A 25,337-nucleotide genomic window follows, 5' to 3' on the forward strand; every position below is an offset into this window, starting at 1 on the left:
CCAGCATTTTGAAAAAGGAGATCCATCAGTTCTGCATGTGTTTCTGAACTTCAGTGCTACCTTTATATTTACCAGGGATTAAGTATTCTTGCTGTTCAGTGTCCAAACTGTAAGGTTTTTCTTCATAAGTGTTCATAGAAAGCTTGTATGTTGGGTGTACAGAAGATTAAAATGCTTCTTGTTCTCCAGAAGCATGTTAATGTACTTCTGTTTGATTTGGGGTCAGAAATTGAACACTACTTTTTTTTTCTTTTTGTTTTTTTTAATTTTTCTTACAGGCTTTGTCATCTTGTCTAATCTTACCAGGAGATACCACTGTCATAAGTTCATCATGGGACAATCATATGTGTGTATTTACTTCCTATTGACTTTATTGAATTACATTGAGTGCCTTGGTCATTATGTTTATGGTTTTAGATAATGATACAGAAATTCATTTTTAAAATGCAGTGTCTGTATTTCTACTTTTTTTTCCAGTAGCTTTCTGTTACAAACTGTAGAAGCAAAGTTACTTTCATCTATTTAGAAAAAAACATTTTAAGTTTTACAAAGAGTTAATGCTTTTATAAACTTTTACTGTTAGATATTTTTATTCAATTGCATTTGGAAGACAGCAAGACATCTTAATGGGACATGATGATGCAGTCAGTAAGATCTGTTGGCATGATGGGCGTTTATATTCTGCATCTTGGGATTCCACTGTGAAGGTTTGTATATGGGTTTGTTATACTTCAATAACTATTTATAGCTAGCAGTTTGTAATATTCAGCCAGCCAAATACTTTGGAGTGGATGTACCTGTTGTACTAGAATAATAACTTAGCTAGTATCATAGTAAGTTTGTTTCTCGAATGTCTTCTTCATTTAGCTTTATCTCAACTCTGTTTCAAAACTAAAGTGTTACTTCAAAGAAATTTCATTCATTCCAACTTACTCTAAATGTGGGGATTTTTGGAGGCAAACTGTATTTGTTGGAGGAACTGGAATGTTTTGTGACCTTGGCTGGTGATTCTGTTTGCTGAGTGGAATAGGCTTCTACAATGCTTTAAGTTTAATAGTTTTGTAGCTTATGTTCTTCAGCTAAGTGGGCCAGGAACTTGCTAATCTAAAGAGCTTGCCTAAAGTTAGGTGGAAAGATAATTTAGAAGTTAGAGACAGGAAAGAATTTCCCAAAGCCTTAAGCCTTCTGCGTATGGCTTTTTGGTAAGTGTACATTCAGTGCAATGATACACCTGTACTTAGGTAAGGTTCTGTAAGCTATCTGGAATCAGCATAGTCATGTTTAGCGCGTGGCTCCGCTTAGGGTAAATGAGTTCAGATGCCATTTGTTGTTGCTGTATTCTGCCACGTAGCCAAGGCCCACAGTTAACACAAGCAGCCTTCCTTGTAATATGAGAATTCAGTACTGAAGAAACTCATCCAGAGTTATACTAACGCTTCCTTGAGCAAACTGAAATATCTGTGTTGTAGGTGTGGCACTGTGTTCCTGGAGAGACCTTGAGCAATAAAAAACACTACTTTGAACTGCTTGCAGAGTTAGAACACGATGTTAGTGTAAGTATGTGGATAGAGATATAGTATCTCAAAATATGAAAATTAATTGCTCATTAAAATCAAAGATCAAGATCAAGCACAAGGATTGGGTTTGGGGGCTGAGGGGGTGTGTTGTTTTGGGAAGTGTGTGTGTAGGGGTCTTTTGTTTCATTTTGGTTTTTTTGTCTGATGTGTCCTGCACCAGTGTCCCCTGCTTTCCTGGTTGAAAGGTCCACTCTTGGGAACTGAAGCGACAGTATAAACAGAAGTTTCTTAATTTGTCTTGCTCAGCTTGTACGCACAAAGTTCCAGCGGGGACAGGGAGGACTGGGGTTTTTTGCTCACTTCTTTGTTTTTGAAAACAGACTAATTTTTTTTCAAGATTTTCATTGTTACAGCTTCTTCTTAATATATCTTTGCCAAAGGCAAGCAAATGAAAAAGAATTCCTCTGAGTTGTTTAGCATTCTATAAAATATATTAGTGAATTTCACTGTAAATATATAAACACATTGTGTGCAGTGAATCATCAATGTGTAACTGCACACTTTTATTTATAGCCTCTAATGTCACTCTGGTAGAATATTTAGAATTACTGTGTTTTAAACCTTCTTAATAGTTGTTTATCGCGTCATAACATAGGCAAATACTGAAAAGGTTCTGATAACATTTAAGAACTGTACCAAAGGCAACTGGAAACAACTGATGGCTAAGAAGTTCTTTAAAAGTAAAAAAGAATTTTACCCTTAAGGATAAAGTCTTGCATTTAGATGGAGAGTATGGGTACTAAAAGTAGTCTGAAATGTCAATTTGCATTTCTGATTCTGCAAAGCAAAAGCATTTAAAAATATAAACAAAGGGACCTTATCTGTTTGTAAGCAGGATATTTAATAATTGTACTTAATTAAGGATGTTGCAGAATTAGATGTAAAAGCTTTTTGTAAATAAAATATCATCTTATGGATAATGGGCTTGCTTTGTGTATGTTTGAAACCTGTCTCAGGATGGCTCACATGAACGAATAAGAAAATCATGGGATATTTAACTTCCTAGGTAAATACAATCAACCTTAATGCTGCAAATACTATACTAGCATCTGGAACCAAAGAGGGTACCATTAGTGTTTGGGATGTTACTACAGCAACAGTGTTGCACCAGTTGCCATGTCATTCTGGGACTGTGTTTGATGCTGCTTTTAGTCCTGGTACGTTGGATTTCAGTTTTTAGTATGTACTATTGGGAGTTTCAAAGGGAATCTTATTCCTGATATCATGTAATATACCCTTGTTACTGAAATTACTACTTTAAGGGGCATGGTGAGATGTTTTGGATTCATATGCATCTCCATTATAAAGAATTTATTAATGGTACACAAGGCCATACTAGAATGTAGACCAGTGGTCTAGACTCTAAACCAATTTTTATCATTGCTTGCTTAGAGGCTCAATTTAGAGCAAATTATCTATAAGTAAGTAGGTCAGGCAATGTCACATCCAACATGCTGCTATCACAGACTGCTTTGGTAACTACAACTGAATGTCTAAACATGCTTTTTTTGTTGTGGTTTCTTTTGTTTGCTTTTTTTCTTTTGTACAGACAGCAGACATCTACTCAGCACAGGAGAGGACTGTTGTTTTAAAGTAACAGACGTACAAACAGGAATGCTTATATCTTCTGTAACTGCTGATGAGCCACAGAGGTAATCTGGAGAACATACAGATTATGAAGCTGCGTGGCCAATTTAGTTAATTGTGGAGATGCTTGATGGTTGGTGATAGCAGAATAGAAATGGCAGTAATACTGGCAACTTTGTTTTATTGAATTACTTCTTAAAGTGCAAAGGCTGGCATTCTAACATGTTGTGTGCATTATGATCAAGCTTTCCAAACTGAGACAAAACCAAACAAATATCTAAGTAAATAACTCGTGTTTTTTTCAACAAGAACTTTAAGGTCCATAAAAGATGATGGGAGCTGTAGCTAACCAGCTCTTCCAGCAGCTGAGCTACTGAAATTTCTAACACAGAGACAACTCTCTTACTTAAATCATCTCTGTCAATAATCTTGATTATTTTTTCCTTTTTTTTTTTTTTGCAATGCTTCCTTTTTGGTTTTATAATCTAAGAAAAGATTGGCTATTAAAGAGTGATCACTTCTTTCACAAAACAAAATGCATACAGTTCTTTATGGTTTATCAGGTAAACAGATGGAATGCTTGCTCTCTTACTCAATGCTTTACTCAGTAAAAATATAGCAGCCATACATGGAGTAAACTTGTTGGTTTCTTGTGTGTGTATATACATAAATATATATGTATATGCATATGTATATTTTTTTTCTTCAGTTATTTCCCTGAAAGTCCTCTTTGCACTTCAAGTGATTGTTTCAGGAACATGAAGTGACAGAAGTGAAAGTGATGGTTCATGAGAGCACTTTGGGTAACATGCACATGTACAGCTGACTGGGTCCTCTTCTGTTATGGGAATATGCTTCATCCTTCTGCCAGGGGAAGGTCTGGCTTGGTCTAGGGCTGTCAGAGAAGCAAGTTTGGGTCGTGACCCTTTAAAATAATTTGGGAATAACCTTTCCAGAAAGACTGTTAAAGGGTAGAGTTTCCTTCAGTTTCATACCTCCATTTTCAATTCTTTTTGGCTTAGTCAGTTGGGAAATGTTTGGCTCTCATTATACAAAAGTTTGAAGTGAACTGATTTCAGACATACTTTCAGGTGCTTCAAATGGGATGGCAATACCATCTTATCGGGAAGTCAGTCTGGTGAATTACTGATTTGGGACCTTCTTGGAGGAAAAGTTATTGAACGAATCGAAGGACATACAGGTATGCCTGAACTATTCTGATTCTCAAATTGAATGGAAGATTCCTATTTTCCAGCTGTGTTAGTATTGAAAATTTTGACTTGTCTGCTCAGTCAGTGGGCTGTAGTTGATGTTAGTTTTACTTGGAACACCAGAACGAAAAGTAGGTCCACATGAGCCTCTTAGGAAGTTTAGTAATGATGAAGGAATATTGCTGTTTACGAGACCGACCAAAGGTCTTGTGACTTTGGTCCAAATGACTTGGGATTTTTCTAACTCACACAACATCACAAAAGTCAACATTTTTCTACCTCATAACCCTAATAAAGTGTAGTATAGGCTGCATTGTATACTTTGTCAAAGTCCATCCAGACTGTGAGTCTAACAACAAATTAAGTAAAGTTCACTAGAGAAATTGTTTTGGATGGGAATTGGATTTATAAGCTTCTTAAATATATCTGTATCGTCTTCAGTACGTTAGCAACCAAAATGTGTGAAGGAGAAAAACTATCTCAGTTTTATTCAGTTTGTTTTTTAAGGCTGCCTTCATGAACAGTTATTTCAAACTTACATACTATAAGCTTGTACTCTGGAACTTGACCTGTATAGAAATCATTCTGTAGCTAGGGGGATCTTTAGACGTGGGCTTCTAGACATATGCGAATACACTTTTAATATGAGAAGTCCAAATGGCAGAGTGAAAAATGTCACTTTCTAGAGAAACCTCCTCCCCTTGTCCCCATGAATCCTTTAGCCAGTGTGCCATCTACATTCTACACTGCAGCTGACATTGTCCCTCTAGTACCCAAAGTCTGCTGATGCAATGTAGCATGAGATCATTGCTGTGAATAGGAACAGCCATTTAGAAGCTTACTAAAATTCTTCTTGGTACATGTGGTACCAATGTAGCCCAAACTAATGATAAATGATCCTAAACTCTCTTAAAAAGATCTGTTCCGTCATTTTGAGTACCACTTTTACTTGCATTTGGATTTACTTGTTTGTTTGGGTATTTTCCCCAGGTGCTGTAATGTCCATGTGGATGAATGAACAGTGCAACAGTGTTATTACAGGAGGGGAAGACAAACAAATCATGTTCTGGAAACTGCAATATTAAGTGCCTTTCCCTCCAGACATGTAAATGAAGTCTTATTTTAAACCAAACCTTTTAAAGGAACTTAACTGTGTGCAATGATGGCTACTGAAGTTCAACCAGATAGGAAGCTTTGTTCAGCTACAACTTTCTACGTTACGGTGACTTCACTGAGAGCTCTTAAACTCCGTAGTGTGTGCATTTGTTTTTCATGGACTATCATGCTGAAAATGCTTGTCTAAAATGATATCTGAGATGAAATTAAAGACCTATTTTTCTGTAATTAAAGAGCTCTTAACTTGCAGTCACTGTTTGATTTACATAGAATGCATCATAGCATGCTGTTTGAACTGGTTTCAAAGAAGCATTTACATTAAGTCTTTAAGGATGCTTGCAACTTAGTGCACTATGTCTCATGACATAATGTATATACCTCTTGTGTAGTAAACCTTTCATCCTAGTGAAGATGCATGTGATGGTATAAATACTACTTTGACCACTGCTCAGACTGCGTTAGCAGTAAAAGTGTTCAGTCTGGTCTACTATTAGTCTCCAAATGTGGTTATTTGCAAAGGCAGAGAGAAGACTAAGAACTTATTATGTAGTGCTTTTTCCTATTGAAAACCAGTACTAATGTATTAGCCTGAAAGGAAACCAAGCATAAAATTGATCCCCTAACAGAGAACAGTTACATATACATGGAATGGGTTGATACTAATCTTCCCTAATACTGTATCCAGGACAAGCTTTATGTTCAGTCAGCCCTTTGGCTGTAGACATCCTGCCTTGGTTTTGACACTTAACACCTATTTCAGGGCACAGCTGTTTCTTTAGCATTGTAAAATAATTGTTCTATGGTTAGGGGCTCTTTTTTCATTCCCCCAATTTTATTATTATGGTGGACTTTGAAAAATAAGTTCAATGAGGTAATGGAATTATGTTAAAGCAAACAGGCATTTCAGCTGCATTACTCACTTGGCTTAGCAAACAACTGAATTTTTATGTAATCAGTGAGTGTGTGTGTGTGGTAGAGGCACATATGGCAAAAGATTAAGCCATAGCATGCATGCCTGCTGTTACCAGCAGAAATGTTTGGTGTCTGCCCTGTTTCTTTACCTTTTGTTATATTTATTTCCCAAATATATCTGTGTGGAGGCAAAGATGACATAGAAACCCCCATTCTACATTTGCTTGGAGATGTCTTAGGTGATCGCTGGATTAGGTTAAAAGCTTTTTACATGTTGTTTTAAGTATGCCTATCGCTGCTTGTTTACCTCTACACTATTGTATTTTGTCCCTGGCCCACAAGGCTTATGTTTTCTGCATTACAGTACCAGCCTGAGTTTAGACTTTACACTGTAACTTGTTCTACCTATTTTTGTATTTTTGCAACTCAAGTTATACTCCACTGTGCTTGAAAATCACAGAGGAACTACCTGAGCAACAGTAAACCAAACCCTTCACACTTGTTTTCTTGATGCTGTCTTACCCAAATTTTGGGCACAGCTGTGCTCCTTTCTCAGTAGAGAGCCTCCTACTGATCTAAACTAGAAGAAAATTACTCTGAAGTTTGTGACCCCTGAATTTTGACTTAAGCTTCCTCAGAGAGAAAATACCCTTAACTTTCTTTTGGTTGAATATGGATGCATACAATGCCTAGCTCTTAAGTGCATCCAAGGCTTGCTTTCTGCTGTAAAGCACACTCACAAAACAGAGCCCTGAGCCAGCTGTTTCATTGCCTAAAGCAGCCTTAGCTTAAGAGGGGGAAAATCAATTAACCCTGTTAACTAGGTTTATCATAAGTTTATCTGTGTTCATACATTTAACAATCACTTACTTTTCAGTACAAGCTAGTTTCTGCATGAAAACAGGAGTTTTTGATTAGTTCTTTCTCTTCTGGTTGCTACATGCTACAGCTAGAAGGAAAACACTAAGTACTTGTACTAAAGTACTACATTATTTCCAGTGGATCACCTCTGTAGTTACAGCTATCTGATAAAAAAAAGTTTGTATTATTGTTCCTTTGTGGGTCTATTCCTTGAACCTGTTTTTGTCTCAGTTTACTTTTAAGTTTCAGCCAGACTTGTACTTAGTAGGAATCACAAGGTTTAGATGGCCAAACCCCATCAAACAAGCTGTAATGTGGTAAAATAGCTTTGCTTAAATAAGTTTTAAAGTTTGAGTACAGAACTGGGTCCTGCTGAATCATCTGCTCCTAAGTAAAAACTGGTTAGAAGCAGAGATGAGCATTTCAATAATACATTGTTTTGGGCTCCAGGGATTTCACAGCTAAGCAAACTAGCTTGTTAAGGAACTTAGAGATGCTGCTACAGGCCACAGGTCCTATGCCGCTAAGTCTGAATCATACCAATGCTACATGAAGTCACCAATTACTGTCAGTAAGCGCTTGCCACAGTGGTTCCAGAGACATACCATTTAGTAACCAAACAATCAAATTAAAATGGCTCCCAGGGTGAATTTGAGCACCACTACCAGCCTGAAGTAGTGTAATGGCTTTCCCTTAGTTACCATAACTGAGAAATTTGAGAAACAGGAAGCCACCAGCCAGACTCAACAGGCACAGCTGAGCTTACACTGCTAAACTTAACTGTGCTCTGAAGTTCAGTAATCCTAGATTGCACAGTTGAAACCTGGAACAGAGCAAAAAAAAAAAAAGGAAATCACTCACCAAAACTGGTATTTAACTTCAGATCACTTAACTTCAAGTCTCAGCTGAACATACTTACAACCTACTGTGGTGGGTTTAGTCCAGACAGCAGTTGAGCCCACACTGAGTTTCTCATTTATCTGCCTCACAGCAGGATGAGTAAAGAGAATCAGAAGGGCAAAAGCTAGGAAAATTTATGGGTTGAGGTAAAAGACAGTTTACTAAGTGAAGAGGAAGAAAAGGGAAAAAAAACTTCCCACCAGCAGCAGACTGATGCCTAGCCAGTCTCCAAGCAACAGCTACTTTGGAAAGCCTCCCCTTCCCCCAGATTATTGCTGAGCATGATATCAAATGGTCTGGAATCTTTGGTCTGTTTGGGTCAGCAGTCCCAGCTGTGTTCCCTCTCAGCCTCTTGGCCATCCCCAGCCTACTCACTGGGGACAGGGGACAAAGTGAGAAGCAGAAAAGACCTTGACACTGTGGAAGCACTGCTCAGCAACAGCAAACACACTGATGTGTTACCAACACTTTTACTTGCAAGTCTCAAACACAGCATCATACCAGCTGCTATGAAGAAAGTTAGCTCCATCCTGACCACAGCCAGTACACCCAGCAAGCTGCAAACAGTTTTAAAATGAAATTGCAACTATACAATCAGTATGTCTTGTAGAGCAGCTAGGCTGCTATTCCATGTTAAGCTGAAGGTATGAAAAGAGTTAAGCATAGTCTAAAGTATCCCAGCTTCTACCCTTTCAAAACACTTCAACATTGTAGGGAGTGAGCTTATTTAGAAAACTATTTTTAACTGTGTTTCACATCTTGTCTTTGTTGTTGGTTGCAACTGACCTCAACTAAACAAGCCTGTCTTAAGTTCATATGCACGCACACACACAATGTCTAAAGTTTCAGTCATTTATTTGGTTATTTCCGAGTCCTTAAGAACATGGTTAAGGCGAGAGATAAGCATATCAGTTACAATTTGTATAACAAGTAATAAAAAGATTTGAGTATCTGTACACTACTTTTATTTAATATGCTTGCTTACTGAATGATGCCTTTAGCTATATTCAGCTTAGCTGCATTTTTGTGTAAACAGTATTTACTAGAACAAAAAATTAACTAGTACTAGCCATACTTCTAATATGCTATTTCAAATCTACTCTTGCAAACAGAAAGCAGTAAAAATACTCATTTGTCTTAAACATACAAAGCACAGCATTGTTCTAGGTAACAACACGTAACTTTGCAAGTGATATCTGGTTCCTTTAGTTGCAATGGCTTATAGTAGTAGTAAACTAAATAAAAGACCTACGAAAAGAAGTCCTAACACAATTGGAATTTCACATTTGTCAAGCATATAAGGCTACAAGTTTTACAGTTTGTGAATAAATGAGATATGTTGAACTGTAACATTCCCAGCCATTATAGATGCAAATGCTTGATGCAGCATATCTTCTCTTAGCCTCCAGAAAGGCTCATGTGCAGAGGAAAGAAATCACTGAGTATAATAGCCCAAGTTTAGTGGAATCATCGTTATATATATGTACACACACATACATAATGCAAGTTTAAACTTCAGGAACAGAGTGATCCATCAGGCTTTTCATAATGCTAGTTGCCATCCTAAAGAAAAGGAAAAGGCATTCAGTTTTGTAAGACAACTGTAGGAGACCACTAAAGCTTCTGATGACTGCATCTTTGTCATTGCTAGCCCTTTAATACAATTTAAAAAGTTGGCCTTTTATTCCACCATTTTTTGTAACAAATATGTTGCTATAGAAAAGCTGCACCAAACTGCACACACAGAAGAGAAGCCCACAATACTCAGTGTTTTTATTAGTAACTGAGCTGTGTTATCAACATCTTTCAGGATGCAGGCATGTGTGCAAGCAGAGTAGTATCACAAGTATGAGTGCAGGAGGGCAGGGGAAAAAAGGTGGCTGCTAAACTGAAAACTGCTTTGTAGAAAGAGCATACAAAGTGGAGGGAAAAGACTATTCTAACTGAAGCATTATTAATTTCTAGCAACTTCAAAAAATATTTTTGCAGGAGAGATTTAGCTGTAGAAAGCCAGTGCTGACAAAGATTAGGAAAAAAACAACCATATCCTGCCAAGAATCAAGTTTACGTCACCAGAATGAGTTGCACTAGAAACAACATAAGTATTTGTTACCCTGTAACTACAATGTTATCCACATACTTTAAAGTTCTTGAACATATGAACAGTTCTAAAAACAGAACCAAAACATACTGGTCTGACTAAAACATCAGATTAAGCAGATTTTCACACTCCCCCCACCCCTTCTCCAGCCTTCATGTTAAGTTTGTAATAAGGTCTTATCATAAGTTCATTTTATTTAACCTACAAAAAAAATAGTCACTGTCAACTTGATTAACACCATGGCTGCTTTGTTTTTTACCTACCTCTTTATTATGTACTCATAAATACTGGAAGGCATGACAGTAATGGTCACTATATTTCCAGCTGTTGCCAAGATGTCTGCAATCTGAGGGTCCTGTTATTAAACAAGTCATCGTATGAGCAACATTACTCAAGCTAACTAATAAAGCAGCAGTTCAAGAGCTTTTTCTAGACATATTTCATGCAGCTAAGAGACCCACAACTCCTTGCTTAGAGTATTTAACCTTCAGGGCAAATCACTGAACCTGCAATACCACTTCATAGATGTTTGGTTATCATTATCCTACACAAAATGACTAGAGAAGGGATACAGATGTTATACACAGAATTTGTACTAGAATTTGACACATGCTGGCAGGGGGAAGCTTATTCTTTATGTTTTGCCAGCAAAGTTAAAGATAAAATCTGAGGGTCAGTCTAGCCAGGTAGAGACAGAAAGGAAGAGAATGAGTTGCCCTGCCTACAGATACAAAACTGCAAAGAAGCCTCAAAACATACATGTCTCTCCAAGTTAAGTCATGAGAAGTAACTTATTTTATGAACATTCAACAACATACTATAGTCTTTTCCCCCTCTCCAAAACACAATTACTATACACCCACCAAAAGCTCACAGCTATCCATCCCCACTACCCACACACTACTTGTTTTACCTTCAATCCAATTACATTCTGGCCATTAATTTCACAGATGTTGTGCTCTGTAAGAAGTCCATTTCTTGCAGCAGAACTGTCTTTCACTATTGAGGTTATTTTTCCGTTCTTGAATATGAAACCAACATGCCCTGTGCTGTCCTTATGCATAGTAATAATTCGTTCAAAAGGCCTTTAAGAAATAAAAAGACATTTAAAATGTAAAAACATGTTTTCAGTCTACTAAACCACAGAAAGAACCACACACTATGTCAGCATCTTTGACTTACAAAAAGTAATTGTACTCAGATTCATACATCAACTACAATGATAAGTAGTTGGGTTTAACTTCATTTTGTTAATATTTGCTATTTTAATCTCTTCTTTCCAGGCTGAAGTCACATTGCATATGTAAACTTGTATATAAACCTTATCTGTAGAACAGGGAAAACATGTATTTCACTATCGGGATTAATAATAATACAAAAAACTATACAGCATTCACCACAACAATCAACCAACCATCCACAAATGGCCATTAAAAATTAAGTTTTGTCTACAAGTGTTACAAGGTAGGTAAAACAGTGCAGGCAGTTTTAACAGCTATAGGTGGGCCACAGGATTCTGCAGTCCGAGGCTTCCCCAACAACATTTCTACTGCTTTATAGACAATAAACCTTTAGATTATGTCTTAATAAGCTAGTAAATCCAGAAAGGGGTTGGGGAGTTTGGCACAAAAGTGGTAGACAGAGCAGGGAATCTACTACAACAGTATTTTGAATCAATGACCTATACCTACTTATATCATGTATCATCTGTCTTCTCCTAGTCTACAGACCTTATGTTGAATCTGACCTATTATTACTACATACACCTAGCTATATGCTCATTATTGAACACAGATTAAAAAAACAGTGTTGGTTCATCAAATACCCTTTTAGTGAAACTGGCATTAATTCATAAATAAGCAATCAAGTTCACAAGAAAACTATCATGCTAAATAAAAATGCAAGTGAAAATTTTAAACTCATTAATGCAGTGAATATTTTGGTACTGTCTTTTATTGCTTTTTTCAGTTACTATAAGCAGAAGTCAAGTTGTATCAGAAAAAGCACACAACACTTGAATTCAGAGCTTAAGTCTGACTTGGGCTATCACTTATTCATTTACCTTGAAAGCATTATGCCTCATCATGCCCAGGCAAGAGGTGTGCACTAGAGGTTTACAAGTTAACAACTACTTGGACTGTTATTTTGACTGTTCCCCACAAAAGGGAACATTTCTGAGGATCTTTAATAGTCAATTACATGGGCTGATACTTTTTTTTAATGCCTGCAGTGCTGCTCATGTGAGGGTAGACCCAAACCTCACAGAATTACTCTGAGATGCATAACAACAATCTGCATCTGGCTTTACCTGTCCCGAATGATCATTGAAATCCTTTCTCCAGAGGCCTGTTTCAGAACTTTATGCGCTTTATCAGAACTCCATCCTGCACAGTTTTCACCATTGATCTGCAGAACTTGGTCCCCAAACCGCAGACCAGCGAGGGATGCTGGGGAGTTTGCCTGAACTAACTGGACAAATATACCCTACAAAAGAGAGAAAGGAAAAAGAACAACACAGAGGAAGTTCTACCTTAAAGATGAAGACCAATGACAGAACACACAGCACCTTAAAATTTCCCATTCTCTATGTAGTTCCAGCCAAATGGACAAAAGGACTTGCTAATTATCTCTCCTTAAGAAGCATTTCTGAAATGCTGGTCTGTTTCTAGATTTCTTTAAGAGGCTGACAGATAATTAATGCTAAAATAAAGTTAGGAAGTAGGCAAATCTGTTCTGTCTAGACTGCTAGAAATAAAAAAAAAGACACAAACATAACAAAAGCCTTACTTGAAGGGGTAAATACTACTCTGTTTCAACAAGAAATCCAAACAACTGGATTAAGACAGACTAATGGTAAACTTGCATATCTCTGCGCATTTCACTAATAATTCCTTTGCAAGACATCAGAGTCTACATGTAGTTGGAGAAACAGATCAGCAATGCTAGGAACTCTATGGCAGATTTTTCCTTCTTTCACAACCTCATTAGTTTTAAACTTTTTAATCAATTATGACTTGCTAGCACCTCAGGTAAAAAAACAAGGTGTTAAAAACCTATTTCTAGTCAAAGTACCCCTAAAACACAAGGAAAGCATATCAAGGCAAACTGCAGATTATACCTTCAGGGTGTGTGTGTGTGGGAAGTGAAATTTAAAAAATAAAACATGCTACTCTTAAGAAAACTCCAGCATTCCCTGGGTTAGGAGAACTACAAAAAGCACTTTAACCCTATATGAAACCTTGGGTACAATTTTTTTTTTAAACATTCAGATTAAATGGCATGGTCCAAAAAAAAAAAAAGCCACGAACAGACAGTAGCATTTTCCATGTTAAAATCAAAAGATACTGAAATAGAGAAGCTCCAGAGCAGGTTTAAGGATCTTCTTGCAGCTATGTTCATGCTAAGGGAAACCTAAAAAAGCCTACTCTTTACATATAGGTAAGATGATACCCTCACTATCCTTACTTTTCTCACTAGCTAGCATGCTGCAAGAAGCTATAAAAGACGAGCTACTTCTAAGCCATGGGCATTTCTCTGCCTACTGCTGAACTTTAAGTACTACGCAGTGTTTCCACAAAGATAGGGACAAGGAGTCTTGAACTCTAACAAGTATCACAACACCTCTGCAAGGACAATTTCATGCTCTAAAGTGGAAAAAAAATTACACTTATTTTTCCATGCGTTAAAAACCATATGGAAATAAATTGCTGCTGTAAATTTAGATCCTATTCCAGACAGCTGGAAATCTAATGAAGGATTTTAAAATCCGGCCAAGCGTTATACAGAAGACAATTTTCTGGTTGTACATTAACTTCACTACTGATTTAATCCAGCAGTAGGATGTCTACAAGCAAAAGCAAGCTTCTATACTTACATTGTCAACAGACTTAAGGCGAAGTCCAATTTTGCCATCTTGATCTTTACATAAAATTGCTTCACGGATGCCTTGCTTAATTTCTGCTCTGCGAATTCCAATATCATTTCCAGTCACTGGAGCTACCATGTAATTAGTAGAAGGTCGCGTTACCAGTTGCTGATTAAAACAAAATAGCCAGACAACTTAGTTTCAACTTTTTTTAAATAGCTATACATCAGTTTATATGAAGTGGTATTTAAAAAATAAAAAACCCTCCACACAAGTTAAGTCACAACACCAGCTCTTCCCCAGGCCCCCCAACATTGGAAATATACTGTTCAGTTTAAGACTAGAGAAAAATCAGCACTGTTACTTAAAACAATTCATTTATCAGTCAAATATGGTACTTAAGACAAATAGCAGTCTATTAGCTAGAATACTAGATACACATTTAGTCTTTACACCTTTGCTTTCTAAAACATGGTTGACTGGTACCTACACCCTGTGGCTGCGCAGCTGCTGCCACTGGTAAGTTTCTCTGCACCTCTTCCTCATTGAGACTCAGGCCCATATACTGAGAAAGTTCTGGATACAGTCTGGGGTATAAGCCTATAGGAGACAAACAAAACAAAACCCCCTGTCAATACAATTGTTGGTTTAACAGAACAAACAGTTGCTGCTTTCATATGTACCATTACTTCAACAAATCTTGTGCTACTGTAATGTATTTAACTTGAGAATTACAATGGAAGACCCTCTTGAATCAGGACTGTTACTCTAGCCCAGCTTAGAAAAGTAACCAGACAAGCAGCACTTCTGGGATGAATAGCTTACAGAGAACTTTTAGTTTCAGTTTCTTAATTCATCCTTTATGGCACAAGGATTAGACACATGGTGATAAGTTCCAAAAACAGTGTTGTGCTGCAGTCCATGAAGACATGCCATTGCTCTGAAGCTTTTGGGCAATCAGTGGGGAAGTACTCTCCCTCCCACCCCCAAACGAGGTACACATACACATGCATAGACAAAGTGACCTTCCACCAAGTACATGACTGCACTCACAAAAGGCATTCATGCCAAGGACATTGCAGATCCCAGGCATGGTAAAGTTTCTGCAGAAGACAGCCTCCTGGCTGTAAGGTCCACAGTGCAGTCTGCTTTAATAGTCTTCATAGGAAAGTAGCTGTCATTTTCTCATAGCTTCAAAATGCAGTTGTTTTAAACATGCTTCTCACAACAAGACAAAACAAACAGGGCCCTTAAAATATCCATCAGGAGATCCCTCTACACCCAAGAGAAGCAGGGTGCAGGGAGTGGGAGGAAAGGAAGTTAAACTGACAGAATTGTCAGACCTTGAGTCGAACCACCCTGGAAATAAGCTTGATATTGCTCTCGACATTCCACAGATAACTAACTGGTGCCATTTAAAAAGTGTCCGTTACAAGAACTCTTAGAAATCCACCCGACATTCTCACTGAATCGGTGGGGACAGAAAAGGGTGCTCAGAAAGCGAGGTGGTGCAAGGGGCAGCTTTGGAAGCAAGCAGGCTCCACAGTTTGCAAACCTTAGGTTTCTAACATTCATTTATGGATACATGTATAAAACCAGCTATTATAAGAATCCACATTTAACCAGAAATGGAAAGTAAGTTTTCTGGGAAGGAACAAAGGTCATTGCAAGGGGAATTCCAGTATAAATAGAAGACTTTTTTGCTCCTTAATACTTTCAGTGGCCATGTTTGCATGCTGCTTCACATGAGAGCCGTCTGATCTTACTTTGGGATTGATCTATCAGCTTGTAGTTTCACCAATATTAATTAATAAGCTTTTAATGAATATTTCTTTTATTTTTGCCTGTGTTTTCAAGCTCCTAGGATTACACGCAATTAACACTGCACAAGACTTCTGCAACTACTCAATTCTTCTCTTTTGTTGTTCAAAGACAACACAGGATGCATCTTTGCTGGCTGTGTTACATTCTCATTCAAAACAGAGAGACCTCCAAACAGCAGAACACATCCAAAACCTCTTGATATTGTATATTCTCCTGCCTCTGCCAAGACAGAGGGATTCCCAGCAGGTTTGGCACATCCTATAGACTGTGTAGGCCTCCCTTCATTTAGAATATATTGAGTGATTAATCACTCTTCAGCCACACACAGCTCCTGAGCAATTCACGCACAAGCTGATGTCAAAATATGTCATTTGGCCAGAAGGCACAAAAAATCCAGGAGAATTCAAACTCTGGACAGCAGAAAGAATGCTGCCAAGAAGGCACTGCTGAAGCAAACTCAAATTTGATCTAGTGAAGTTAGGCCAGGCGAGTATCTATTCCAAAAAGGATCTACGAGAGGCAGCTCTCTGGTGAACTATACAAATTCCTGCCTTAAAGTCATCTTAAGACACACCAGCACCAAGAGGAGAACTGGAGACAAAATTACATCCAAGGTTTAATATCCTATCCACCAGCATTCTTGACAGCTGTTCCAGCACCGTTGCTGGTCAAGCAGGTTAGAGACTTTAGGCCTTTTAGATCAAGCGTAACTTACTAACCCAGAGCTCTGACATCAACCATACCTGTGCACCTTCATGGATGTACATGTGCATGGGAGAAAAGGAGAAATGGGGACGAGTCATTCAGCTTTAGGTCTGATGGATTTCCCACCACACATTTGATCCCAAAGTCCACTGGAAGCTGTATGTTGATAGCATGACAAGATTAAGTTCCACCTTTCTGGGCACTTCTCTGTTGACAGAGATTCCTGTTTGTCTGTTCTTAAGCAAGCCCATATGGAGAGGAAAGACTCAGACTTATGCTGCTCTCTAAAGCTTACAAATACACATGTGATAAAGAAGGACAACTAAGTGTTTGAGGTAAGAGTTAAAAAGAGCTCAGATGGTACCAACAGCAAGTCTTGTTACATTAGGCTCACTTGGAAAAGGTTTCAAAGAGTTAATAAAAGGGTTAATGTTTGCCACAACTTCCTTTTATAAACAAACACTGGTTTTTTTTGAGTCCTATAACACCTTACCAAGGTGGGTATTGGCATTTCCAAAAAGGCATGGTCTCACCCTTCATGAACAGGGTTACATATTTAAAGGTATTTTTGACTGTACTGTTAACTTTAGTATTTCATAACTGCTTTCCACAACATTAGGGTATTATACTATACATGAGCTTACCTCCATCATAAGGAACAGGAGCAGAAGCTTCAGACAAGATTGCTGGATTAGCTGGATTTGAAGAAAAGGCAGTCTGAGCCTAAAAGCAAAGAAACTCATACATGTTATCTTGTACAAGGAGGAGGAAAAAAAAATAGTAATCGATGAAGTCTTTATTATGCAGGCAAGAGACTAAATATTTTCTTTTTTCTTGTACATGCTAGTTACTATTCATCTTGAAGTTCTGAAGTCAATCTTTCTTTACAATAACTTCAATACAATATGCTATAGTAGTATTAAACTACTTCAGTAGATCAACTTGTATCTTCCTCAAGAGACAAGGCTACAGTAATAATTCTGTTCTGGTTTTGTCATCAAGCAAGTTAAAGAGCCTTAAAAGACACATTAAACTTGGCTGACAAAGCTTTATAACTTTAAGATTTAAGGTATGACTTTTGGCAGAGTGTTCTGTAACTACCTTTTTCAGCTGGATAGCAGCAGTTTTATTGCTTCATTTACAGACATTATTCATTATAGTCCCTTACAGGTTGCAAGTTCCACACAATCCAATGCTACTAGTTTAATACCTTCTGAAAGAAATGGGACCTTCTAAGATGATGTTTCTATAGAAGTAACCACTACAGCAAACATACTAAGCTTAATTTCTATATTGCTTACTGACTCACAAATAAAAGAGATGGTATTAAAGTAAGCCAAGTAAAGTAATTCCTTCTTAATACTTCAGCTACTACTTTTTTTGGCCTTGTGCAATCATGACCAGTAAAAAAACCACTGCCTTACAGAGGCATGTTAAGTGTGATGGAAATAGCTAGCCCAATAGCTTTCCTGGGGTTGAACGTCAAAGGTGGGGGGGAAATTACTAAATGCATGCTGAACAGGACACATAAATCATCTAACACAACATGGTAGTCAAATTACTCAATGTTTTTAAGGAAATCATGTGTAAAAATAGAAGACCTCATATTCCTGTACTCTCCAGGAAGCTGTTTTTAGAAAAAAGTTTCAGAGCAAGAATGACTCATTATTTATCAATATCAGATGTATTCAGAAGAACAGCCTCCAACTCAAATGCTGGACAAAAAGGTTAGAATATTTAATGTATCAAGTCCATTTGTTTTAACCAGCAGTCATTTTATTCTCACTCATTTGTTGTGGATACAGACTTTGTCTTTCAGTACCCTACCCCCTTTTCTCCTAAGACTGCTCTCAGACATATTTAGAAAGACAGCATTTTTATAATGCGCTTTTTGGGAGAGGCAAATAATTTAGACTTTGCTACCTGCTGTGGCCAGCAGGCCAAGGGAGGTGATTCTGCCCCTCTGCTCTGGTGAGACCCTACCTGGAGTACTGCATCCAACTCTGGAGTCCTCAGTACAGGAAAGACATGGACCTGTTGGAGCAGGTCCAGAGTAGGGACACAAAAATGATCAGGGGGATGGAACATCTCTCCTATGAGGACAAGCTGAGAGAGTTGGGGTTGTTCAGCCTGGAGAAGAGAAGGCTTTTCCTGCAGCCTTTCAATACTTAAAGGGGGCTTGTAAGAAAGATGGGGACAAACTTTTTAGCAGGGCCTGTTGCGGTAGGACAAGGGGTGTAATGGTTTTAAACTAAAAGAGGGTAGATTCAGACTAGATACAAGGAAGAGATGTTTTTTGATGAGGGTGGTGAAACACTGGAACAGGTTACCCAGAGAGGTGGTAGATGCCCCATTTCTAGAAACACTCAAGGTCAGGTTGGACAGGGCTCTGAGCAACCTGATCTAGTTGAAGATGTCCCTGCTCATTGCAGGGGGCTTGGACTAGATGTCCTTTAAAGGACCCTTCCAACCCAAACTGTTCTATGATTTATGAAAAATATCAGTGAAAGTGGAATGACTTAGTCTTGAAGTAATGATGTTTAGCAAAAACAGTATTTACTTCCCCTCTCTCACAGCTACACTCAGTACACAGCCCATTACCCCTCTACTTCCTACTATGGTCGGTAGGAGCAAGATGCTGTCACATAACTGCTGAAGAGCATCTTCCCCATTGACAATGGCAACAAGAACACCCAAGCCTCTCCACTGGGGATCTGTAACCGAATGCTCTTGGCTCTACCTCCCTTCTCTCCCACCCCCACATGAATTTTCTCATAGGCTGTCTTGCTTAACATCCCACTCAACAGGTGCTAGAACTTTGCAAAATCCCAATTTAAACTTTGAGTGGACAGTCATCTTTAAGTATGGCAGCAAGCATCTGTCCCGTATGAACTGATTTTGGAAAACTGACGTTTGAGATTACAGTGTCACCAAGGATTAAACTAGCTTAACAGAACAATTTGTTATGCTCCCTATAGTATCCTCTATAGGGTTTACTCTTATTTGTCTGTGAAACACCACAATAGACTATAGGCATAGTCACACGAACAAGGCACTCTGCCCTGCTGAACATATGGGCAAGACAATATAGAAGAGTCCCTGCTCTATAAAATGACAGAACATGTATCTATGGTTCAAGGTTTACAGGACTTAGCATAGAGATACCCTGCTTCCATTTCCTTACTGCTTCATTCAGCGGGCACAAAAGTTAAGCAGTAGAAAGACCACATTTCATATTTTTAATTAGAATATACAAACTCTAGCAGTTGGTTGTTAAAAGGCCGAAGGAGCACATTCTTGGCTCCAGGCTAGTTTGGGGTTTTTGTTAGCATTACCTGACTGTAGATAAAGGACTTTAAGATAAGAAGAATGGGGCATGGTGGGGCGGGCGGACATGACAAGGAGAAATCCCAACACAGTGCCCACAACTTCAAGAGCCCCACCCCACACATACAAAACACAGGTGAGACTGAAGCACTCCACTTTGGGACAGCACAGGGGAGTTAATAAGCTTTTCTGTGCAGTTTGCTGGATTGTTCCCAATGAGAAGGACAAGGACAGAAGTAGCAGCTACCTTAAAATGAAGTATAACTCATTGCTCTTGTTTAAACTGGGAGGGAATCCAGTTTAAGTTTAGGAAAGAAAAAATAGAAGCTAGGTAAAATGCTGAAGAAAGCAAGGAAATGCCTTGTAAAATACATTTTGTTGAGTTTCTCATGGAGTTTTTAATCCATTAAAATGTTTTTCATCATTTTGTTTCACAGATATTCTTTTCATCCTCATCCTGTCTAACAATAAAGCTACCAATATTATTACATATAAAGGGTTTTACACAAATGTGACAATTTTGGAAGTATTGAGAGAACTGGTCCTCTGGGTATTTCATGGTAGTGACAAGTCCGTGATTCCTGAGGACGTTAAGGGAGCCAGTGCTCTTTTTTTGTGCCCAACTGACTATGAAAGCTTTCTGCCACAGGTTTGGACACTGGAAACAAGACACAGCATGTTTATTAGTTCAGTCAACACCTATTCATCACATCAGAGCTGAAGTATGAGAAGACACTGACTATGTTTGTCTACTTATGACCAAGTATCTACACTTTAAAAAAACAAAAATATCAACACATTAAAGATAAATTACTATAAATGAATATATAAAACAAAAAATATACCAACAGTGCTAAAAATAAGCACTAATCATATTATATCAAGCTACAAAGTAAACAGTTTGTCTTTCCCCTTTTAGAGTGTGATGGTAAAACAAAGTCTCACCTACAATAAAAGTCTTCCCTTCCCTGGATTAAATATCATCAGATATATTATTGTCATCAAAACTCATCTTATTAAAGCCCACCATACCTGAATAACTTTGTCCACCTTCAGATCTTCCAGGGAAGGATAGAGGGACATTTTGATGTAGTCTCACTGGATAGAGAGAAGACCAGGAAAAAAAAAAGGGGGGGGGGCAGAACCGGACACAAACAACAGGGTTAGCTGTCAGAGATATTTACTTAGCATTACAACTTAAAAAAGAAAAAGAAAGTAGACTTAAAGTGTTAAATAAGTGATCTGTGACCTGTAAGTCTTAGCATTACAGATACCTGGCACTGCAGATAGATTAAATAGATAAATTCCATTAAGACTATTATCAGTAATAGCCTTTGCGTAAAAGGCTTTATTTAATATACTTAGCATTCTCAAAGTTTAGATCTCAACGATGAGAAAGCCTACACAGAAAAAAAAATGTTTCACATGAAGTATTGCAAAGCCAGACTTTAGGAGGCCAGGATGCAATGACGATGACAGTTAAGAGGGGGAGGAAAAAAAAAAATCTAATTGCCTTCCTCTTACCCCTCCTCCCCCCAACTGGGACAGTATTTTATATACAACTGTGGATAACAGAGTGAAAGCTTCCAAAGTATTTAAACACATTCATCAGTTCTGATGTTCCAGTAAGAACCCACTAAAGAGAACTGGCTTTCCGTGGCCATTTGCAACACAGTAATTGCAGCAAGAGACCATAAAGCAACCAGATTCAGCCAGTGGCAAGTTTCAAAACACACAGAGGTTTCAGGCTGGCTCTCATGTGACATTGGGAGAGCCCTGTGACAACTTATCAGGAAGTAATACAACAAAAGAAAACCAAGGGAAAAAACCAAGCAAAACCAAGAAAACCCACACTTCACGTGATCCTCTTCGGCACCATGCTGACACCCAGCTCTGCTACAGCCAGGCTCCTGAGGCTTTGGGAGATTTCATTTTCCAGAGCTCCTTCACTCATATTCTCAAGAGGTCAGCTGAACTTTTCAAACCCATAATAAAACATTTCACACCAACGTATGGGAACATTTTAATTGGGGGAGGAAGGGGGACAGAAACAGAAGACAACAAGAAGTGACACAGTTCTGCAAGTTATACAAGGCACTGAGAACACAGTTAATGAGGCAGCTCTATTAAAAGCTTTCAGTTTGGGGATTCATTTTCTCATCCAAAGAGCAGAGGGCCTTATTTGTGTAGCAATTTAGCAAAAATTCCAGACTAAAAGTGACTACTGCATAAATCCTTGAGCTACTGCTTCTCTAAGTGCAGATATCAAGTTGATTTTTATGAAAACCCACGCACACTGATGCCTAATGTGATATTGCAGTAACACAATAGACGTCTCTTTGTATTACACTAAGCTCATCAACAGCTTTTCTACTTGTTCAGCAGACTGCCTCAAAGCTCCAGTATCATGTTAGACTACAATTGAAAATTTCAAGAAAGCATGCCCTAAATATGACAGAGATCTAAACTGTGAACGCGTGGCCAGTTATGTTGTAATAATGAATTGCCACTGACATTTTTGACTAATTGTTGCAACTAAACCAAACATAGTTGAAGCCTGGAAGCTTCATAAATTAAAAATACACATTTAAAACCAGTTTAAAATCCTGTTTTAACCCAGCATTGACCTCAAACAATCAGGTGCTTTTGGTCATCCAAAATGGGTAATAGCAAATGCAAGTCCAAGCCCAGCAAACCCCTTGCTCAGGTAAGCAGTGCCCAGACGCTGCATTCTGCTGCTAACACCAGTTAAGTCACATGCAGCATCAGACTCTCCATCTACTTCTATGCTAGAGCTGCCCTAGTACGTTCCAGTGCCAGTCCAAGCACTGGCACATGTTCACAAGTCAGCACACAGGCAAGCAAAGAGGGCAGGCCAAGGATGATGGATTCCCAAAGAAGTCAATCCATTTCAGGGTGATGAGGGGCACAGGAGCAGCATTTTGCTGATGGCGAGCTCTGACATCCACACAGCAGTGGAGCACAGCCCAAGGTCTGCTGGGTCTCTGGTCCCAGTGACAGACTTCCACATCGCAAACCCCAGCACATTTACACCTCGGCCAGCTTTAGTTCTCCTCCACAGACCAGTCTCACTCTGCACACTATTCCTGGCGACATTGGTCACAGATGGGCAACCTCAACCTTCCTCTAGTTTACAAAGATGAGCATGGTGCTTTCTGTAGAAAACTCTTAGCAAAGCTTAACATATATTAGTTCTCAGATCACGTAAGATGACACTCCAGCAGCTTATCCTGCCATTTTACAAGCCTCCAGCCACCTCTCCTCCCTCTCCGAGGGCTCACAAACCCAAGCGTTTGTCACTGCTACCAAGGAGCTGCCGAGCTAGCTCTGTCCCTTGTTATAATCTCACCAGTTATATTTTTGGTTTTCCAACTAAATAGCCAGAATAACTGCCACCACTGTATTTGCATCCAGTGAGCTCCTAACTTTGCATATAGTATTTTCAATTTCTGCACAGGCAGCTGTAGCAACTGATCCTCATTAGGTAAAGCAAGATCCAGAAAAATACTGTATTTAGTTTAAAATATGACCTTTTAATAACAATTGCCACTGTCAGGGACCACCAGTAATTGCAGGAAGAACTTGTCCACAACTTCTGTGCAATGTTATTCACAGTATAAACAAGAGTTTCAGCAGGCACTGTAACGGCTTTAGGCACTGGGGAGTGGCTACCACAAGATGCGAGTCACTATAACCTCCTTTTCTCTCAAAAATCTACACTGACACCAGAAAAATTTTCCTTGATCGTTTCCATATTCCTACATCTTGTGAGGAACACAAGTGTTTAGGAAAGTAGAAGTGAAAACCAAAAGGAAGAGCATGGGGCAGGAGGGACAGCTGTAACTTCCCTAGCAACCCCCAAAACCTGGCGGTGAAGACCTCTCCCTGTTTCTCAGTACCCTTGGCTGGAAAGTCCAACCCGCGGCACCCATCGGCACATCCCACTAAGCAGATCCTGTTTGCCAAAGGGAAGTGCTGGGCCACTGGCCAGAGACCCGTGGACAGGCGGCACTCGTGACACCCTGGGGCTGCCAGCAGGAAGTTGCGGGTGGGAGTGATCCCGAACTGCCCTCGGTGGCACGGCTGGGAGGAGATAGGCTTCCCGATACACTCTTCAGGTCAGAAACCACGGAGCTGAAGGTAGCGTGGGATGCAGCTCAAACCCAAGCCTAGCCAGCCTGTAGTGACTGCTGTCTCTGAAAGCAGCAGCCAATACTGGGGGAAAGGGAAAAAAACCCCACAAAAACAAAACAACCACCCACAAGCGTTTTCTGCCTGTGGCCCATGGAGGGATTACAGCAGGCGACAAAGCCAGCACCTATACCAAAACATGGGTTTCCATGTCCCAAAGAATTAGAAACTGAAAAATTAATCTTTAAAGCAGATCCAGGACAAAACTTCCTGGAGGTCAGGCTGAGACATCAGGAACTGAGCAACTGTTTTGCAAGATGTGTTCTCCACTAATAACTCAGTGTTTCCCTTTTGATACATATCTCATCAGCCTCTGAGCAATTGCTCTCATTATGTATTTAGTTCTGAAATCTGCTGCCTCCGTTCAGACCTGAAGCAGGGCTCACTTGCCTAAAAAGGCACGTCACATCCATTCCACCCCTGCAGCAATATTTAGCCAGTCTAAAAAGAAGTTATTACAAATGCCCGAGTCTCCTTACAGGAACTGGACGAGAAATACAGTCCTTATGCAATGGCCCCGGAGCCTGAATGAGAGGTCAGAGAACACCCCCAAACCCAAGACTGCGGGAGGATGTGGACACAGACACACACAGGCGTTTATTTACTCGCTGTTTTCTCTGGCCGCGGACGGAGGAGCCCCTCAGGGAGGCAGCGCCCCTCGCCCGGCAGCGGCCGCCCCCCCACCGGCCGGCTCCGGGGAGCGGTCGCCCCGCGAAGCGCCGCCCGAGCCGGCCGGCAGCGCCGCCCCGCAGGAGCGCGACATGGCTCCCCGGCGGCAGCGGGGACGAACACTGCCCTCCCTCGCAAGCGGCACACCGAAGCCGCAGCTTCATCCAGGCTCTCCCCGCAGCCGGCTCAGCACCAGCCTCCCCCGCCACGCCCCCTCCCCGCTCCGCCATGCCCGGCCGCCGCGCTCGCAGCCCCCCGGCCTCCTCCCTCCCCTCACGCCACCGGAGACGGGCCGCCGCCCCGGGCCCGCACACAAAGGGCCCCGGGGGAAGGGAGCCCAGCCAGCCGGCCCCGGCCCCAGCCCCTCCTTTACCTCTGGTCCAGGCGGCAGCTGCCGTTCGTCTGGGCCCTCAGCGCGAAGAGGGGCGGCAGCGATGGCTCCTGTAAGTCCCAGCAGCGCCCCTATGAGG

General features: G+C 39.8%; 2 protein-coding genes across 3 annotated transcripts in view; one reads left to right on the plus strand and one right to left on the minus strand.

The window, feature by feature from the left end:
* NSMAF (neutral sphingomyelinase activation associated factor) overlaps positions 1-5,721 on the plus strand; it is a 41,078-nt gene extending 35,357 nt beyond the window's left edge. Inside the window, exons 25-31 of one of the 2 annotated variants that reach the window (XM_059836089.1) lie at positions 279-346; positions 584-707; positions 1,470-1,553; positions 2,584-2,734; positions 3,127-3,229; positions 4,256-4,365; positions 5,366-5,721. In XM_059836089.1, coding sequence (XP_059692072.1) covers positions 279-346; positions 584-707; positions 1,470-1,553; positions 2,584-2,734; positions 3,127-3,229; positions 4,256-4,365; positions 5,366-5,460 — 735 coding nt within the window. In that variant the 3' untranslated portion in view covers positions 5,461-5,721. Of the gene's footprint in view, positions 1-278; positions 347-583; positions 708-1,469; positions 1,554-2,583; positions 2,735-3,126; positions 3,230-4,255; positions 4,366-5,365 lie in introns of those variants that run through there. The other variant, XM_059836090.1, reaches the window with a different exon arrangement.
* A 3,416-nt stretch (positions 5,722-9,137) lies between these two features.
* SDCBP (syndecan binding protein) lies at positions 9,138-25,337 on the minus strand. Its single transcript, XM_059815290.1, has 9 exons — positions 25,241-25,337; positions 21,019-21,084; positions 17,304-17,382; positions 14,621-14,730; positions 14,140-14,298; positions 12,574-12,749; positions 11,179-11,350; positions 10,529-10,620; positions 9,138-9,727 (listed from the first exon to the last, which is right to left on the minus strand). Exons 2-9 carry the CDS (start codon positions 21,067-21,069, stop codon positions 9,673-9,675), a joined length of 894 nt encoding a protein of 297 aa, XP_059671273.1. The 5' UTR covers positions 21,070-21,084; positions 25,241-25,337; the 3' UTR covers positions 9,138-9,672.

This window comes from Gavia stellata, chromosome 3 (assembly GCF_030936135.1).
Source record: "Gavia stellata isolate bGavSte3 chromosome 3, bGavSte3.hap2, whole genome shotgun sequence".
NCBI classification, from domain to species: domain Eukaryota; kingdom Metazoa; phylum Chordata; class Aves; order Gaviiformes; family Gaviidae; genus Gavia; species Gavia stellata.